General features: G+C 34.1%; 1 protein-coding gene across 3 annotated transcripts in view; it reads left to right on the top strand.

Annotated features, from left to right (window-relative positions):
- Nup62 (nucleoporin 62) overlaps nt 1-19773 on the top strand; it is a 70188-nt gene extending 50415 nt beyond the window's left edge. For all 3 annotated transcript variants that reach the window (XM_081734184.1, XM_081734183.1, XM_081734182.1), the window contains exons 5-8: nt 1208-1370; nt 6245-6411; nt 11089-11200; nt 18614-19773. In XM_081734184.1, coding sequence (XP_081590310.1) covers nt 1208-1370; nt 6245-6411; nt 11089-11200; nt 18614-18772 — 601 coding nt within the window. In that variant the 3' untranslated portion in view covers nt 18773-19773. The remainder of the gene's footprint in view (nt 1-1207; nt 1371-6244; nt 6412-11088; nt 11201-18613) is intronic.
- The last annotated feature ends 1637 nt before the right edge of the window (nt 19774-21410 follow it).

Here is a 21410-nt window from a genome sequence, read left to right as displayed (position 1 = left end):
TGAATCTTCATCCGTCTTTCACCAGCTTTTTCGCGTTTTTCTAAATATTGTACAAATCAAAGACTAAAATTGCAATTCTTTGTAAAATTGTGTAATATTATCTACTAAAATAATCAGTATTATGAGGTGTTAGTTGCCGAGTATTCATTCTCAAACCATATTATGTCTTAATTGATTTGAAGACTATTTTATTAGTGGTGGAAATAATCTCAGCAACCCATCTAAATTATGATGTAGTATTGTGTGAACAGTTTTCTGAAATAATGCGCTTTAAAAATAATGACATTTTCAATCTCTTATAACTGTGACTTTATTATCATAATTTGTGATCATAATATCCATATCAACTAAGTTGTGTGTATGTTCCCGTGGACTCTACTTGTATAGGGGCTTTGCTGTTGTAGAAACCTCTAAATTGTTAATTTTCTTAATGCCATAGCCTTAGTTTGTGATACGTGGGTAAGATTGTAATTAATAAAACATTGAATTTATATGCTGAATTTTTTTAAACATCACTCATTGGCTCAACCATATTTTTAGCAAATATGACACAAGTGTGGTATGTGCGGCTAGTAGAACAGCAAAAAAGCACTTACAAATATTTGAAAACTATTTGCCTGATCATAGGTTTATACAAACATTTGATAGAATCTTCTCATGTCATTAGTGATGCTAAAACGTTGAAAAAAGAAAAAAGAAAAATGATAGTTATTTAGAGCGACTAGTTGAAAGCATGAGTTAATAAAAAAAATCATAATTCACTTAAACCTCGATTCAGGATTACTGTAAAAAATAGAATCAGGTTATGAGATGGTCAATGACAGGGAGGATGTCACATCGGTGACTCATAACTGGTGTTACTCAAATCCATTTAAGAAGCTTCTTCGTTGACAGGGAACATGTATTTTGGGTCTTATTATAGATTTTGGTATCTTCTTTTTCTTTCTTCCCCATCTCCCGCCTCCCCTTCTACTGAAGAAGCTTTGGGTACCTAGGTAGTTAAATATCATTAATTACAGCGGTAAGTATTTAAAGAAACAAAAGGAAATTGTGATATAAGGTTGAGAGCAATTTTATTAATGATGTCGAAATAGTTCCATTTCTAATATGTAAATAGCTAGAAAAATTAGGACTAAATATATATTATAGTAATATGTTGTTGATATTCTTGCATCGTTATTTTGTTTTATTTTTAAAATATTTTTAGAACTACAGCTTCTTCAACTGCGGGACAGTCTATGAATTTCTGTCAGTTAGAAGAAGCCATCAATAAGTGGACTTTAGAATTGGAAGAGCAGGAGAAAGTATTCATTAATCAAGCTACTCAAGTGAATGCATGGGATCGACTTCTCATTAACAATGGAGAAAAGGTAAAGTAAAAGTTCGAAAATTGGTTTTAATAATAGGTATTTGCAAGCCCCTAAGACACAATTGCTGAAATTAATATTTGAAAACTCAAAATATGAAAAGTACTGGATGGGAATCGAACCTAGCCCTCCTAACCACTATGCCCAATCAATGTAATCAAAAATGTTTAGTATTGGCGTCAAAACTGAAAATGAGTTGCTTATGTAAGAGAAGATTGTAGCATAGTGGTTAGCGCTCAGTCGGAGGCTCAGATCAAATACCTGGCCTAGTGGAACATTGTCACTCTGAATATTAAAGTGAACGTACTTTGATATTTTTTGTGTATGGAAGTTATTTGCAGATCAAATAAAAATAATGAGGGATTTTTGTTGATTGCCTTCTAAATTTAAAAGAAAGAAAAAAGAAAACAATAATTTTAAGAATAATCCAAAAATGGATCAAAAGATTGCGATCTTGGCTAAGAATTTTAGAAATGAACCAAAAAAATGCATTTTGGCCAATAATTAGTTTTTGGATCACGGAAAACAAAATTTTTGAACGGCCCCTAAATCGAAACTTTGTATTTTTGGGGGATAAGCACATCATACTGAGTTAAGTGGTGATAGTTCGGTATGAATATGATTTTAAGTTTAGCGTCCCTTTCAGTAGCGACGCTATATGAGACGTGGACCTACTGATTAACGTGGAATCCGAACCACATGGCTTCTGCCGGGAATCGAACCCGGGTCTTCCACGCCAAAGGCGCCTATACTAACCGCTTAACCACGAAGGAGCACAAGTGATAGTTTGGGTTTGGCTACACTATATGTAGTTCTCCAGATATAAGGCCTACAAGAAAATTTTTTCCTGAAATATATTGATTTTTTGATCCAAAAATAATGCTCCGTCTGGTGACACTAGACCTTGTTGAACTTCCTCGTGGTTATACATGGTCTTGTCGCATTACCGGTGGGAGCTCATGTAGTTCGGGTTCTGTGTTAAACCACATCTCATATAGTCTCTATTCAGAAAAGGAACGTTAAACTCCAAATAAATAACCAAACCAGACCTTGTAGGTGGAAAGAGTTAAGAAAAGGAACTGTGTTGTGAAAATCGTGATGGGTAGCTGACTTCTCTCTGCCAGCTGTCTCACACATTCTTCAACCGTACCTTTCCTGTTCTTGACTTTTTCTACTTAGACTCTGTTTGGCGTCACCAGATGAGATACTAAGTTTGTGACATTTTCTTTTTAAATTTTGGAAGCAACCACTGTATACTGTTTTATTGTGTTTATTTTTCAGTACATATAGTTTGATTTCAGAAAGGGCAAAAACGTTAAATTTTGATTTAGGACGTTATATCGTGAGCTTTAACTCCGATTGGGACCTACTCATATTTTGTTTAATAGGTTCGAGTATTTCGCTTTAGATACAAATTCGAATAGTGTTTAGATCGTACTTTAAACAGTGGGTCCTGTCTCGTATAGTCTTAAAGGAACCACTTATCCAATACTGTTTCACAAGAAACACTCTTCCACACAGAGTCAAACAGCACCGGAAGCGAGGTGCACGGAACACCACGAACAGTAAACCAGTCTACACTGAAACACGAAACCCACACACAGCTCGCGGAACCCCATTGTTGCCACGTCGACGAGTTATGTGAGAATATAACTCCAGGCAGTCACGCACAATACTCTGGCAGCAACATATACGATCATGCAGCACCGTGTTAACTGTGTATACAGGTAGAGGTCACTTTCAGCACTCTCGTAATATACCTCATAATGTTATGTCGTGTACAAATATGATTTCATGTCCACTCTTATTAAGATTTTTGTAACACTTTTCCCGGGGCCCGTTAGAAGTGGGACCCTGTACAAGTGCGCACCTGATTTTTTTTAAGTCCCTTAAAATTGTAGGTTTGGCAACAACATCACATTCAAAAATAAAATAGAAGGGGAAGTCATACAAAATAATAACGATACTTTGAACACAGCTCACAGTTTGCTATTTGAAATCCCCAGCTTCTCTTATGTTACTTAATGTAATGGTACTTTTAGAACTAAATAGTACCTTGGCAAATGCAGAAAACTTGGTTTTAGGTAAAACGCACACGCTTTACAAGCACAAAATTCGTTAAAGAAAGAAGGAGAGTTGTTAAGAAGTTCGTTACCTATCCATACAACTGGAGAAAAACTTAGTAGTGGTTTCGGTAGTCATGCGTGTTGTTTCTTTTGTGGGGATTTAATAATTTTGAATCGTGACGGGGACATAAACCCATCCAAAAATAAGAAGTTGCACAGGCTATAATCCTAGTATGATTCCTCCTTAGTGCAAATCACTTCTTACATCGATTCACTCAAGAATTTCGTAAATCTTAAAATAAATCCGGAGATGTAATGTTCAAGAAATCAGTCAGCCCTAATAACTCATTCATCACTACCAGAACGTAGTTCTTCTTCTTCTTCTTCTTCTTCTTCTTCTTATTATTATTATTATTATTATTATTATTATTATTATTATTATTATTATTATTATTATTACTATTAAATTTGGTAAGACAAAATTTTATTTCTTCGTAGTGTGTTGTTATACGTATTAACTTTATGTTGTATTGGTGCATCAGAAAATTTTAAACAGCGTCGATCTCACATTTTTTCAGTTAAACGCCTTAACAGTTCTTAAATTCCAGTCACGTATCACCATTTGCTGAGAGAGCCTATCATAAGAATTCTTTTAGAGTTCCATAAAGCACTATCCCATCATCTTACCCAAAACAATCTCACACAAGCAGTCCTTTGTTGAGAAGCTGGACTTTGAAAAAGTATAGACAACTTTGGGAATGGGAGTGGGAATTTTAAAGTATAAAATACGTTATAGAAAAGTACATTTAAAAAAATTAACCAATAGAAATAAATTGAATAGATTATATTTTGCATTTATTTAGAGCTACGTATTTCTAATATGCGAAGTATAAAAATAATTTAGTTATCAAATGTTTAAGGATGTAAATTGTCAATTATAGAAACCAGAGAAGAGGGCCACCGTAAATGTTTGTCAGGGGCCTGCAATCTTCTAGTTACGCCCCTGCTAGAAAACATTTACTTTAAGGGACAACTGTACTTTTTAAAAATTTATTTTATTTATGCTTTTCTCCAATCTGAAATCTGTACAACAACACGTTCTTTGCTAATTTAAAATAATTTTCGCGTTGAAAGAGGAAGACAGCGCATTCTTTCAGCAATACTGTTTTTAACCTGCTCTAACAAATGTTTTCCTTTCTCAAGAAGATAATGTTTTGATTGTGAATTCGCGAGATTGATAACTTATCTTGAGACAGGTTTATGAATCAGTTCAAAATGTCATTGTTACCCTTGAGTTCAACAGTAATTCCTTTAATCGAGCGACAGAGAGCTGTAGATCAAAGTGTAAGGACGCTACAAAGCAGTACAGGAGTCAGTTCATTCCGAAATTACTCACAAAGGAGCAGTTAAGGTGTGTATACTCACTTTTGCTGATGTCAATATAATTACTCCTGATATGTTCCAAAAATAACATTCCGAATTGTTATAAGTTTATTTGTCTTAAAATGCGAGGAATGGTGGCAGAGTTTTAAAAATACTCACCTCTGGTATGAGTGGTCTTTGATTCGGTCCTAGGCCTTGTGAGTTTGTAGTTGACATCATATACGTGGGTTTTCCCATTTCCTCCACGTGTCCATCCCACCAGTTCCTTCATAATCATTAACTATCATTTAATCATCCGTTTCATTTGGCCACAACCATGGAACGTTAAGTTAAAGGTTGTATTTCATTGTATTTATTCTAACGTGAACATATATGTAAGATACTGTACTTGGTAACAAATAAGACAATTAAAACCGTGATTTATCAGTTACAGTTTAACAGATTGTTAACATTACCTTTGAGTTATAAAACCGCCTCCAACTTCGTTCAGTAGTCCGAAGATACGAAATAACACTTGTAGAAATGAAAATTGTTAATATAGATTTATGTATACGATAGGTTTACAAGTAAAGTTAAAGAATTGTATAGCAGTGAGATTTTGCTGGAATACTGTTTAAATTAAACATCATATCTCACACGCTTTATTATACATAAATGTGAGGAGAGTTTCCGAAGTAAATTCATATTAATATTGTTGAAAGATTTTGCATTTTATGGTCATAACCTTGTATCTCAAATTGGTACATAACTTGTCTCTATCTTGTTTATTTTTTCAAAATACATGTGTAAGGAGAAGGGGAATGTCGTTAATTTAAGCATCATTCATCATCATTAATAGCATGAAACAAACATAAAAATGATCTAATCCAGAATCTAATAATTACGAAGAGATTACAATGGATTATTTGTATGTAGTCTTTAGATAGCATATTCTGTGTAAATTCCGAAGTTCTCTTGAACTAAAAGTGAAAGTATTCAGAATTATGAATAGTACGTTTTGAGTTGTATTTATATATGTAATTTTTGTATTAGAGCAGGCATTTAGTTAACAGGATAGGCACATATTTGTCAGTAGGCACAAGTCGTTAAACTTATAGATGTTAAATGGAGTTGAATGGACTAATAAACGTTCCCTTTTAACTTGATCTTTTGAACGGTTACTGTGAAGGATTTTTATCTCGGTGGAGTATACTGTTACGAATCTCTGTGCTATGATGCTTGTAACATAACAGTATAGGGTATCTTATGTAAAAATAAGAAAATAAATCATGTACCTTAACTTTTTAAAAAAAATGGAAACCTATCATTTCAGTCTTCATGCGAATTTTTGATATGTAAATAATATATTTCTTGTTGTTTCACATGACAACGTATTATACAAAATGAAAATATTAACTTATTAACTTTTTTATTTAAACACTGATGCAGATTATCGAATTGAATGAAGCAGTAACACAGGTGAAATTAGAGCAGCAGCAGCTAGATCATGAATTAGACTTTATTTTGTCCCAGCAGAAAGATTTAGAAGATTGTCTCGCTCCGCTTGAGAAAGAACTAGGAACAACTGTTACCTCTGATCCTGATAGAGAGCACACGTAAGTTGAATAGTGTTCAGTACAACCGAATTTTGGTGGGAAAAATATTAATTTCTGTTAATAAAATTATCATTATGTGCATGTATTCACTTCACAAGCTCCATTAGCGACGTCAGTGAAATATATTTTCAGAAGAATGATCTTCGTTTCGAAATATTTCGTGTAATTGTTATGTTAGTAGGTTCCACAAGAACAGGGTAGAAACTTTGGGTAATGAATCCTCACATGAAGATAGATCGAAACGATATAAAAAGCGTCATAAATCGAGAACGAATTGTCGGATGAAAGTGGGTAAAAGAACTTAATTGTTATGAATCTGTCCTGGATATAGAATGTGTACTAGTTTTCAGTTCCTGACCCGTCATTTGTCGTTTCTATGCTTCATCCTTCTATTATGAGTCTATGTGTTTGGAGGCTAATCTATCGCTGCCGCTATTCCACATCCAGTGGTACATTAAGTGGAAACTACGTTTAAAATAACCACCGTCTTATTTTACCCGACGTTCATCCAACATGTCGTAAATTATGATACTTTATTTTATCGTTTCGACAGTTTTCGGCATGCTATAGCTCCGAAATGATGCGTTTCGTACACCCATGTTGGTCTATAATATTTTTCATGTTTTCATGTGTAGATTCTCATTTCGCAAAGTTTTATTATTTATTTATTTAATTTATTTTATTTTATTTTTTCTAACAAACTAGTTTTCACATTACTTTTGCGGAGCTTCTTTGTAACTGTATGTTAGCGTTCACGCCTTTGATACGGAAGGCCCGGATTCTGTTTCCGGTGAGAGCTTATGTAGTTTGCATCCCACAAGATGCGTTGATCCACGTCTCAAGTATCCTCGCTGTTGTACGGGACGCCAATCTTCAACCCAACCAATAACTTTTGCAGTAACTCTGGTAGAACGAAACAAACTTAACATGCAGTTTCACACACACGAAAATTAAAATCATGCATGCTTTACTATCGGTACGTATAGCTTTAAGATAATAAACAAATAGTATAGTGTGTAAATAGTCATTGAACATACATTTTATAACAAGATGATTGAAATCTGAAATTCGTACTTGCAAGATCATTGTGCTTCACAATTTCAAATCCATGTAAAAGTAATTCATGGAGTGAAAAGCGCGATTGGCCCTGAGGTTGAACCAGGTCCCTATTTCTAATACCGGTTTGTCTCGTTTTCCATCAGATTTTGGTATAGGTACTCTTATGTAAATATTGTAAATTTTATTAATAATCTAACGAGTTTAATACATATTTACAGCTGTTCAGTGGGAAGCAGAAAGACCAATTTGTACTCTTTTAATTCATGATTGTGTATCCTGTGTAAACTGTTAAATTGTTGTTACAGTAAATATTGATAGAGATAATTTCTTCGTTAAAAATCCTTGCTTCTTGTCCGTTTCGAAGTCAGTATTTTTATATTTAGTCGGGAAAGTCACTAATTTTCGTCTCGAAACTCGTTTGTTCTCCCTTGATATTTTACAGGCTGTTAATACAGTCATATGTGGCACCCATTTTTATTTATTTTTTTTTTTATTTATTTTATTTTATTTTATTTTATTTTTTAAATGTAATGTACTGGAATTGTTTTCTACCAGCACACAGAAAATACTGGAAATATCGAAATCAACTCTGTAGACACCGTACTTAAGTACATTTGAGCATATTTGAATTCATCTTGAAACATTCGTTGTTTTGGTTCGCAACCTTAAATCTTTATTGAGTTATAATTCTGTTTTATTTACCCCCATTAGCGGCTACGATTTCAGAATATGTTACACTTTCAGAGGGGCTATCTAATTCTGCTTTCAGATTATTCAAAACCCATTTTATAATTGGTAACATTCCTGGTTAGAAGGGTAACGCAACATGAATATTTCGGGTATTTCCTTAAACTAACAAACCGTTTTATCTGCATTTATTGCCATAGGTGGAAGCATAATTTGTAAACGTATTCTTTTATTAAACGTATTCTTTTATTAAACGTACTCTGTTTCTGTTTTATAAATATAATCTTAATTTATTAAAACTAAAGACCAGGTATAACAGCCCTCAGGAAGCCAGATCCTACTAGCCGGGTTGTGACAATGTGTAGTCAGCACATCGGCTTCCCGTGACGTTAATGCTGGAGTTTGCTAATTCTTGCTTTCAGGTAGCTTCCCATTTGTTTTCGCGACGTTCGGTGGACTTTGTAATGCCAACATCATTTGGTGAATAGTCATCCTTGTGTCGTCTGACCTAAATCCGGCACTGCTTGACTTAGCTGATCTCACGAAAAGTGATATTCCAGTGCATCTAGGGCACTGACATTTATTTGTAATATACGCAGTAAATAAAAGAGTACTATTACAAATTATCATAAACATGAATCCATTCATATCCCTAAGAAATTATAGCTAATTAGCATATAGAAATTTTAACAAGTAAATTATAGTTCAAACTAATATATGGGTAGTAATTAGTTATTGCATTAGAATCAGTATATACTGTTTGAGTCCATATCAATTTAACACTGACTTTACCTCACCATCTCAGATTTTAATGAAATTTCGTACATAGATGCCGTCTGGATAGGTTAAGAAAAATACCAAATTTCAACTTTATATATCAACCAGTATTGAAGATAAGGCTATGTAAAGTTTGAAAACAATCACCAAAATAGTATGTTCAATGAATTTTGAAATTGGAATTGCAGCTTTCTTAATTGAGCTACAGAGTTGATTTAGGAGTCATTTTACAGTATTTTTCATGCCCTTTCCTGTGGTATACATCATCATATAAGCTAATACAGAATTTATTCATTCAAAATAAAAATTTTATTTCAAAATTTTTCGAAAATTACATATTTTAAAATTTTGAAATTAATTTCATAAGTAGATAGTATTGTAGTAAAGCACCTGGCAAAATGTAAATTTGGGATGGTAATGGGTTCATTGTTAGAAAATAATTCAAAACCAACACTTGATGTTTCAAGAATACTCTGTATGTAGGGTCAAAACACAAGAATGCTAAGTTTTACACTTCTGTGGAAATAAAAATGAACACTTACTTGAAGAAAGAGTATAGTTGAGTCTATAGTAAAACTTTTCAATGAGTAGTAGTATCATTTAAAGTTTGAAAAAGCCACATTTGTTCGGCATATATCACTTTCAAAAACATAACTTCTTTCAGTGGGAGTTACGGATTCAATTTTGTCAGAACGTCCACTACTAACATCCACAGATCATCAGCATTTCTTGGATATAAGAATGATGGAGATAGCCAGGTGGATGAAGAAGTTATTTTTACTTAATTAAGTTCTTCATTTTTCTGTAAAACGTTCCTGAGCCACCAATTTCCTTCATAGAGAGCGGTCACATAGCCTAATATGTCTTCAAATTGAAGTTTATTTGGAGATTTTTACACTTCCTTTTCCCAACTCTGAAAACCATCATAAAATTTTAATACAATTTGCCCTCATATTGAATTTGAACCCCCCTGAAAAGCTGTGGATTCCCCAAATAAATTCCTGCGTACGTCCTTGATAATCATTGTATTAAAATGGCGTTTATTCAAACAATGAATGGTGGAATTTTAAAATTAAAAATTTAGTATGAGTTATTACTCAAGAAAATTAGAAAGTCCAATTGATGAGGTACAGATGTAGTTGATGAAGTTTACCTACTTTTTATCGATATATTTAAGCAAAATTAAAAACATTGGTAACTATGAAACAGACACTCAGGCAAGCAGATAGATAAGATAGAATTTGTTTCGTTAGCAGGGGCGGCTTCAGGATTTTAATTTTTAGTATGACAATTTTTATTATTTTTTAAAAATATAAAAATGTGTAAGATTTGTTCCTTGGCAGTAAATATATATTTATTACTTTTTAAACGTTTATATTTTTCAAAATTTTTTGGTAGGCCCGGGTCTACCCGCTAAAGCTGTTTCAGTTCGTTTGATTTGTTCATAAACGTCCTTACGTAACAGCGAGGTTATGAAAGGTTGGACATTTTACTTAAAGTGGCACCTGACTCAGTACTCGGTTTCCATCTGGGAGAAATTTTGTGGCTCATCGAGACCCTTAATTACAAAGCAAAAGTTAGATTCAACTAACACAGATGATTCGAAATATGCGAAAATGTCACTATGAAATTCACACGATTTGTGGTATCTTTTTTGTTTATACCAATTAAAGAAAGAAAAAAAAAAATGACTTAAACCAGTCAAATTAGTTAACTCTGTGCTTTCTAGAAAGTGATTATACTCTGTTTTCGTATAAATTTCGTATAACATCTGTGTATTTAATTTTCCTTAATAGGAATGTGAGTTTTGTTTTGTCGCTAGGTTTTTCGCCATACATAGTGACCGAAGAAGGCAACAGAAGTGTTCTGAAAGTTTCCAAGGCATAATTAAAGTCAATTTTATTATTAAGTTAATAATGATGTGATGTGTATCTTTATTACGCGTATATAATAGTTGTTATTTCAACATATACTTATTTTCCGAAAATTCGCTATTTTCAATGGAACCGGTGGTGGTTAGCATAGACAAGTTTAACTATATTTGGTTTTATTACCTTTTGAAAATCCATTTCATGTTAGGAAGCATCATGTGTAATTAATTTATTAATTAATTTTTTTTGGTAATAATAATAATGTGATTTATTTATTTCTCAGATACAAAATGGCTGAAAATTTGGATGCTCAACTGAAACAAATGTCTGAGGACCTGAAAGAAATTATTGAACATTTGAATGAAACAAGTCGTAATCAAGATAGCAAAGATCCTGTAAGTGATGTTTCTTGCTATTTATTGGTATTTTTGTTTGTTTGACTGATTACATAATAACTTCTTACTCATGTGTTCCCTCAACAGTCGAACATAAACCAATCGTACAGAAACTAAGGCCGTGTCCAGAAGTGCAAAGTGCACACTTCGAACATGCACGCTCGAAGTCTACAAATGGAGTGCACAGTAGATAATGTACACTTCGTCAAATTAACTCTTGATCCGCACTTCGTTCCAGCGCCTTATCATAATGGAACATCGGACATTGATAACAAAAGAAGGGAGAATGTCACATGCTAGAATATATATTCTTTCGTGTATGCCAACTGCTTCAGCTTTGCTGTCACTGCAGATATTTGTCGTTTGGTTTTTCTCACGTGCAGATTATCAAGAGCGGAGTATAAATGCAGTAACTACATGTATATTGTGTTATGTGCACAATAAGCTTGTAACAGCAGAAAAAACACTAAACTACTGGCGATGTTCTATTTTGTTAGGCATGCTTGCGCGAGGGAATATTTATTAATCCACTGGGAGGAGAGTAGCACTGGTGATTAGGGCGCTGATGACGCTGTTGCGAAATAACTTAGGAATTTCATTGCAAGCGAAAGCAGGTAAGTTGCAAGGGCGTTAGAACAGCGAAGGTACTGAGGGGAGCACTGTCTACAATAATGTGGAGCTAAACTACTTTGGAAGAAAGTTCATATTGTGTATAATTGCTTCCAGTACTTTAGATTACACAACAATAATACTGTAGTTGTAGTAGTTCTACCGTGTTGCTTCAGCTACAGGCATGCTGATCGGACTATTTTCACTATATTGCGCTAATAAGTAAGTTCCTTAGATGTTACTCTTTCTTTGTGAATCTATAGATTTTACCCATAAAACTTTGAAGTGTCTCCGTATTCTTAATTTGCACCAGAAGCTAATACTTAGAATGACAACGAAAGATGTAGTGCAGTTGAACAACATGAGGACCAAAATTTAAAGGAAAAAGCCATTATGTCGTTATGAAATACCAATGTATAAGAATCACATATACTCAAGGTGGATAACCCTAATTAAATTAAATGGTAAAAATTACCAGAAGTATGTAAGAGTACTCTCTTATAAGGCCGCTTAAATGGAGTACTGTACATTGTATACACTCCAACACTTGCATTCATTTCACTACGCTTTCGACGCTCTACATCTCTCTTGATATACACTAGGGTGAAGCGAAAAAACCAAATTTTCGAAGAAAAAAAATGAAATCTTCGAGTTTTACGTCCAACGGTTATGCCGGCTAGGCTAAAGGAGACGATGATGGTGAAAAATGAATGAAGTGGGAGGAAACGGGAGAACCCTGAGGAAACCCACGTACACGGTATTTGTCTACCACAAAGTTCACTTGGCGCGAGCTGGGATCGGACCAGGGACCCCATGCACCAGAGGTGAACACTCTACCGCAGAGCCACCGCGGCCCCTCAAATGTTGAGTATTGAATTGTAATAGGGCTTAAAAGTTGCGTATTAGCATGCTAATCAATAAAAAATAACGAAAAAAATCACACTTTAGATCTTCAGTTCACACAAACGGCCTAAAGTTTGAAAAAACGACAAAAAATACCAAAATTTAGCTTTATAAGAATATACAGATTACTTTTTTTTCTGTTTGTTTATTTGTTTATTTATTTCTATAGCATCCAAGTGCTTTATTTTAGTTGTGTAAGGTCATGTTTGTTAAAAATTCGTTTATGTGAGTGATTTTATAATTTTATTTTCATAAAGATTTTGCAGCTCTTCGCCCATTTCTCATTTTTCTTTTTCTTTTTTTTTTCTTTTTTTTCTTGAAATGACCCAGATCTTACTACGAGGAGGTGGCTTCAATTCGAGCTCTACCCACACTCTTTCCCACCATCCTATCAATTAGGATGTGCTAAATTATGTTGATTTAGTCAAGGACGTTGTCTTAAATGCAGATATTTTTAATCAAATTTTGGCATTGTGAATCTTGAGAGCAAAGTTGTTCTAATGTAGCCATCTCTGTTTCTTGTCCGCACACTTTTCCTGCAGACTCTAAGAAGTTTGACATCTTTCAACTTCCTGAGTATGCAACCTTCTCAAGACTCACAATACCAAAATTTGATTTTAAAAACCTGGATTTAAAACAACGTTCTTCACTAAATCAACATAATTTAGCACATCCTAATTGATAGGATGGTTGGATAGGGTGTGGGTGCCATCTCCTCGTAGTAAGTTCTGGGCCATTTCAAGAGGGAATTAAAAAAAAAAAAAAGTTGAGAAATGGGCGAAGAGCTGTAAAATCATGAAAATAAAATATAATCACTCACATAAACGATTTATTAACAAACATAACCTTACACAATTAAAATAAAGTACTTGGACGCTATAGAAATAAATTAAAAAAAAAAAAAAGTAATCTGTATATTCTTGCGTCAAGGTAAATTTTGGTGTTATTTTATCTTTTCAAACTTTAGGACGTTTGCGCGAACTGAAGATCCAAATGTTATTATTTTCGTTATTTTTCCATTGATTAGCACGCAAATACGCAATGCTTAAACCCTATTAGAATTCGATACTCGAAAATCTGACTTTTTTCGCGTAAAGGTATTTATTTTATTTTATTTTATTTTATTTTATTTTTTTCAAATATTAGGCTGTTTGCGCGAACTGACGATTCAAAGTGTGAATTTTTTCATTATTTTTCCATTGATTAGCATGCGAATACGCAACTTTTGAGCTCTATTAGAATTTGATACTCGAAAATCTGATCTTTTCACTTCACTCTAATATATACTTATTTTCTCTCCCACATGCGAAAATAGTTACTCAGTTATAAATCAGATCTCCTCGTTGAAGCATAACCATTAAAAAAAAAAAACTATAATATAATATAGGGGCCTAATAAGAATTTTATAAAAATTAAGAGACTTTATGAAAATAATACAGTATGTATATTATGTAATGGTTCTCGTTGTTCAACTATACGATTTGTTCGTAATCTTTTCATAGTAGGTACAGTAATGGGATTATATGAATTAAGAGGAATTTGTGAAATCTTTGATAGATGTGTAGAAAGAATTTTTGACCTGTATTTTACTTTTGATCAGTTGTGAAAAATGTAAAATGTACGCAGATTGGCATTATTACGGTCACTCACACATACCACGTGCAAGGAAATATGATAGCGTTGAAATTAATTTGAAATTAATAATTCGAATCAAAACTAGAAAATTAGGCCTATCTACCCTACGAGTTAACATTTGCAGCTGTAGCTGTAGCCATAGAGTCATGAATAATGTAGGTATTCAATATTCTATGCTAAAGCTTAAAGCTTAAATTCATATGACATTTACGTGCAAATAGCTGGATTGCCGATAGTGTAATTATCACAATTAAGCTACATAAACTACGTAATATTTTAAGCACAAATGTCTTTATAACACTATTAAAGAAATTATTTAGTTGCTTTCTTATTTCCTGCACTATTTTAAATTCCAATCCATAACGTAAATACGTTTGTTATTTGTTTTGTATATTTATTAAGTAACGTATTATAAGATCAGCTCACAAAAATATTAAAAATGTGCCTTTTAAAATTTTATTAGGTCATTTTGATAGTATCGTTGTTCCTACTACGAGGAACCGCCATTTAAGCACACAAGTGTACTAACGTAGTGTATATATCTACACATTATGCACTCGCAGACTTGTAAACTTTTATCTTTGTAACTTGGAGACGTCAGTTCCGGAAATGAGCGTACTTCGAATGCGCACTTGTATCTTTTGGACATTTCCTAAGCATACTAATCACAGGTAGCCGAGAGTTATTTCAGTGCCACTTGGTATAAAATGTAACGGCTCTTTGAAGTCTCTACTATTTCAGGATATTTCGTTTAAGTCTTCATTGTGTAGGAATTGTAAAGAAGGTATGAAAAAAGTAATATTCTGAACATGTTAATCTACATCAGAGCAAATAACAACGTTTTCATGAAATTCTCCAAAATCAGTGTTAAACATATTTTCAGCAAACAAGGAGAATTTTTGTTCCCAATTGTTATTATGTGGGAATACTTTTATTTGTTTGCTTTCTTGTGAAATCTTCTTGTACATAAATAGAAAAACATTTTTTTTAAATCGTTTTTTAAGTCTTTGTTGAAGTGTGGTGCGAGAGATGGTTTAACCTAGCAACTGACATAGGGAACATATTATAGGGAACATATTATGTTCTATGTATTACTTACGATGATGATCAAGATTATTTTATGATTGGTAAAATCGGTATGAGTGGATATCAAATTTTTGAAAATCATTGGGATTAATGAATTTGGATGTAAGTCTACTACAAATATGCGGTTTTGTGCTACATATCTTTTTTTTACCGGCTATTCAAATGTAACTAGTGGACAAACACCGTGTGCGTGGGTTTTCTCGGGTTCTCCCGTTTCCTCCCACTTCAACATTCCACCATTTCATTCATTTCTCATAATCACCGTCTCCTTTAGTCTAACCGACATAATCGTGGGACGTAAAACTCAAAAATTTCATTTCATTTTCATTTTCAAGTGTAACTACCGAAATCAACAGTTATCAATCTTTACTAACATAATTTAGTATTTTCTCTTTACATTTCTATCAAACTACAATCGTATCCTTAATATTTAATAATAGTTGCTACCAGAAAATAATGAAAAATTCACGTGAAAAATTCTTTCGCTAAACGCTTTGTCAGATAGAGAAGCGAAGAAGTGGCGGGAGAAAAGAAAAATTAAAGAACAGAGAAAAAGCTGAGAAACACTAAGGTAGGCACCATATTGGAATGCAGGGTCGCATGGTCACGTGTTAGTGTTAGCCAAGCTGTAAGAACATTGAGATTAATGGAGGAATAATAAATAAAAAAAAGAGAATGTGAGAGGGTTAAGTCGGTAGAAGTGCAGCTGAGCGGAAGAATAACAAATAAAGAGGAAGAATGTGTAATATAGGAAAAAAGAATCAACAAGTAAAACTAATAAAGAAATTATAGAAATTATAAAACCAGACTAATAAATTAAAAATAGAACATAAGGCGGAATTGCAAGTATGAATATGAGAGATGAATAAGTATAAATAATGATAATAATGTGGCAGATAATTATATATTTATATCAGGTAGTCTAAAAATTATTGAGGCTTTTGCGCACAAGATGGCATAAGAATCCTAGATCTCAGATGTGAGTCTCAACTGGTAGGCATAACGTCATTTGACAGCTGACAATTGAAACTAGTAGATTTGCAAAAAGAGTTGGAATTCTTATAATGAAACGTCAGGTATTGCACCGTAAAGATAAGTGAACTTCCCGCAAAAGTGCCGTACATTTTACGACTTTATTTCGATAAGGGCGCAAATGCTGCGCATGCCCGTGAGGAAACTTGTGCTGTTTATGGGAGAGATAAGTTATCAAAAGCAACAGCCTGAAGGTTGTTCAGTCGTTTTCGTTCTTGAAGTATAAATGTCCAAGATGCTCCTGACAGTTGGCGACCAATCGCAGCAAAAATGGGTGATATTCTGCAAAAGTCGATCAAGCAGTGTGTAAGCAATCATGACATCGCCATTTGTTAAACCATTTGGAGATAGGTCGCTACAAAAAGAAGCTCGACGTTTAGTTGCCACATCTACGTATACTTATGACACAAAAACTTAATCGATCGAATTACTGTCTGCGAATTTCTACTGAAACGTAACGAACCCGAGCCATTTGTGAAGCGGTTGATTGCGAGTGATGAAAAGTGCTTAACCTACAACAACAATGTACGAGAAAGATCGTGGTCGAAGCGAAGAGAAGCCCCACAATCTGTGGCAAAGCCCACACTAAAGCCCAGGAAGGTTATGCTGTGCATTTGGTAGGGTTGGAAGGTCATCAGCATCACGACTTGGTTCCACTGGGCAGAACGATAGCCTTAAACCTGTACTGTCTACAGTTAGCACAAATGCACCTAGCAAGTCAAAAGAAACGACTGGAACTAGTCAACGAAAAGGATGACCACACTGACAAGCACCAGACCGCATACATTTTTAACGAGGGGCCATGGTGGCTCAGTAGTAGAGCGTTCACCTCTGGTGCATGAGGTCCCTGTTTCGATTCCAGATAGCGCCAAGTGGATCCCAGATAGCGCGTAGTTGAGTTGAGTGGATTTTGAGATTAACATCCCTTTCAGTAGCGAGGTTATATGAGACTGGACCTACTGGTTAACATGGAATCCGAACCATGAGCTCCCGCCGGGAATCGAACCCGGGTCTCCCACGCCAAAGGCGCGTACGCTAACCGCTTAGCCACGAAGGAGCTCTGAACTTCGTAGTGTACAAACAACGTGTGCGTGGGTTTTCTAGGGGTTCTCCCGTTTCCTCCCACTTCAGTCCTTTTACCATTGCATTCACTTCTCATCATCGCCCTTTCTTTTAGCCTAGCCAGCATAATCGTGGGACGTAAAACTGAAAGATTTCATTTCATATTTACATCTTTAACGACCCGTGAGAAATCGAGACAACTTGGCTGGGAGTTTTAATACATCCACCGCATAGCCCGGACCTGGCACCATCAAACTCAATTGTTGCCATCTCTGCAGAACTCGCCGAATATGTTACGTTAGTTTCAAAAGTTTTTTGTTATATATACCAGAAATCACAGACGGTTATGATGAAAAAGTAGAAGAAAGTCATCGAGCAAAATGTTATTTTCAAACCACAATTAACATATACTCAATTTTGACCTCCAGAGGTTCAATACTTTTTAGATAACTGATATATATGAGAGAGAGGCGAAATAAGTAAGACATTGCAGACAATTGAAACCAGGAGTGTAGTTCCCGGATAGGTTGGTAATGTAAGTGTCTTCCCACCTCTTTCTCAGATATATGAAAGGATCTGGGGGTAACAGTTTGAGGGTACTTACACCACATGTGTGATCAAATTGTGTTTTCAAGATGGCTTGTGTGCTCTGAAACAGGTCTCCTGCCTTCAGATTCTGTATTTATCTGTAATCTTATAAATCAAATGTCTCTTATGATATGTTTGCATTCTCTTTTAGAAGAGCTTAATATGCTTTCAGTAAGTCATCGACGTCCAATTTCTGAAGATCAGCCTAACTCCGATTTCTCTAACTGTTGAGTATTCCCTCATGCCATGTGGCTAACGTACGTGGTCCCGGATTGGTTCACGGTTTGAGTATTTGCCTCGTATAAAAATCCTAGTAGAGATTCGTATCCTACTTTAAACAATAGTTTCTGTTTCATAGCCTCGGAACTGAAAGGGGGCGTTATATCAAATTTGGCCAACGACTCTCAGGGTATGATTTACTCTTCGTTTGGTTTGAGTTATATGACTTTACCCGAGAAATTAATTCGTATAATAAATTCATTTCATATGTCTTTCCAGATTGTGCAGATTGGTCGGATTTTGAATGCACACATGAACTCACTTCAGTGGATTGACCAAACAACCAATCAAATGCAGAAACAATTGGATGAAGTGTCTAAGCTTCATGATCTACATAGAAGGGATCATGAGAGAACTTTCCAACTCACATACGATTAGTTTGGTACTTGCGTTTCTAATGGTTGTTACAGTTTACACAATGATCAGAGATTGGTGCAAGCTATTGTAGTGTAGTTAGTAGTGGTTGTTGATAAAATTTGAAATGTTTGGTGCGTGAGTGATGTTGATTCCAATAAAGTGTTATGTGGAGACTCATAAGATCTTGAAAATTGGTTTAAAAGAAAGTGTCGAAGATTGTATGTTTGGAGGTTGTAATACAAGTATATTGTGTATTCTTACAGATGAAGATTTATGATAACTGTAATGCATGCCTCAAAGGTGTGCGGTATAGTAAGAGTTTTCTATGTTTTCTGTGTAAGCATCCATCATTTTTAAATATATTTGAATTATTTTAGAACTCCAAGAAATTAAGATTTGTATTTGTTCTTATCAGTTTTGTCGTAATGGTTTGTTTATAGGCAATTTCATACTTTGTGTTTTGTAAGTAAAGTCGCTAGAAGATAAACTTCGTTATCAATAATTTTGTAGATTTGATATTTTATACTTCCACAATGTGCTATTCGAAGAGATACTTTTGTCATTGTGTATTATAGTGATTTTGAAGCCGTGAATAGCACTACTATTTACTTGCAGCATCTATGTATAATCAGCAACAGTTTTATCGCGTCGTAGAAACTTTTTCAGAATAAGTTTAAGATAGCATCTAATTTAATATTTCTTCGTACTATTTTCCAAAACGTAAATAAAAATAAAATCTGACCGAAGCAAACACTTAATTATTATAATCTGTATTACTTTTCAGATTGCTTTCATAAGAAACATTATTTATCTCTGATCTTTTATTTAAAATTATATGTAGTTCCAAAGCTAGAAGAGCGGCTTCAAATAAAAACAGTATTGAAAATGTTCAATGAATAGAAAATCACTGACGTTGCAAGTTTTACAAACATAATTTTGTTATCGATTGTACACTTGTCGTATCGTATATTATGTGATATTTATATGTTTATTAAGTACACAATACATTTGTTAGGAACTAATTTTCTGTATTTAGTTTCCCATTTCGGGAATATTCCTCACAATTTTCCCACTCTTCATTACGAGTCGGCTTCATCTGTAATCTTGCTGAAGTGCACGTAGTTATTATCGTGGTGGTGTAAAATCTATTCATCTTTACCAGGGATACACATCCACCTCCTTCACCAAGGCCCATGTCATACCCCCTTTTAATTCTTGTGAGATATCCTCTAGAAAAGTAATATCTACTTGTAAACTTCTTCAATAGCTTTGACCTCCAATTCCTCCTAAACTTCAACAAATTAATCAACTAATTCCATCTCCATTATATTTATATATATATATATATATATATATATATATATATATATATATATATTGAGAGAGAGAGAGTTAGTTAGTTAGTTAGTTGCTAGACGTCCCGGTTTCCAATGATAGAATCAACTGTCCCGAGAAAGGCTTTCGGGGAGCCTGTTTGTCCCGGTTTTCCTTCTTCAGATTAAAAAAAAAAAAATCAACTTGAAAGAACTAGTATGTCTTAGCTAAAAATGGAAAGTTTTCGGAAAATTTGCGGAGCCAATTAATTTTAAAAAACAAACAAGTAGTTTGAAAATCATATCCATTCTTTTGCCCTAAGGGTTGGTTACTTCCAGAGCAAAGAAAATTTAAATGTTCAAGAGGGGTCAGATGTTATCATCACTTTCCATAGCAGTGGTGGCTAATGTTAGTGTTGCAGCGTTGCGCAACGACCAAAGTATTTCAAGAAAAAATATTATTAGCAGTAGTAGTAGTAAAGAACAGAAAAATACACATTCTAATACTCCCATAGGCCTATATACTTTATAAATAACATATTTTTTACTTCGGTAACTGTCTATTCCGTTAATCCATTTTAGAAAGCGAAAAACAATCCGTCACAGAGTCTCTGATTTTTATTGCGTTGCAGCGAGCGTACAACGACCAGATTTCTGCAGCGTGGGAATTGGAACGAATGTTAAGTCTCCTTTCCCTTATTTCGAAAGTTAAAGGTTCTTGACGTTGCAGTGCTTATGCAACACGGCGCGGTTTCCGGTGAACGAGAAGGTTTTTCGCGCTAAATACGATTTCTGAATTTTATTTCATTACCAATTAACAAATGAAATTTGTTTTTATGTATTTATATTTTTAAATTACGGGACTATACTGAAGCAAACCAATATAATGACAATTTAAAGTGATTGCAGAATTACAAAATAAGAAAGAAAATATGTAGTAGAGTAGAAAACAAATGAAAGTAGACCCGCATTTACAAGTTAATTCTTAGCTTATATAGGCTTCTTGTACAGTAACTTGTGAACCAAATATTAATAAATCAATATATCGAATCCCCCTCTGTGGATAGTATTTTAGTATATCATATTTCTTTCATAAAATAAGTGTATTTTATATTCTTGATAACTTTCCACATAAAACTGTATGATGGGAAACGCACCATTAAATTTGACACTAGTTTGCAATGCTCAGGAGCGCAGCTACGATGGGGGTCAACCAGGTTCGGACCTCTCAAAAATTTCGAAACTCGACTAACATTTGTAGACTTTCTTAACGAACTACACTTGTTCAACAGAGAAATGATTGATGTAGGCTAAATATTTTATTTTACGCCTCATCATGTATAAAA

Source organism: Thermobia domestica, chromosome 12, assembly GCF_964235325.1.
Source record: "Thermobia domestica chromosome 12, izTheDome1.hap1.1, whole genome shotgun sequence".
Lineage (NCBI taxonomy): Eukaryota > Metazoa > Arthropoda > Insecta > Zygentoma > Lepismatidae > Thermobia > Thermobia domestica.
Note: the sequence above shows the minus strand (reverse complement) of the source record. Positions and strands in the feature narration are given on the sequence as shown.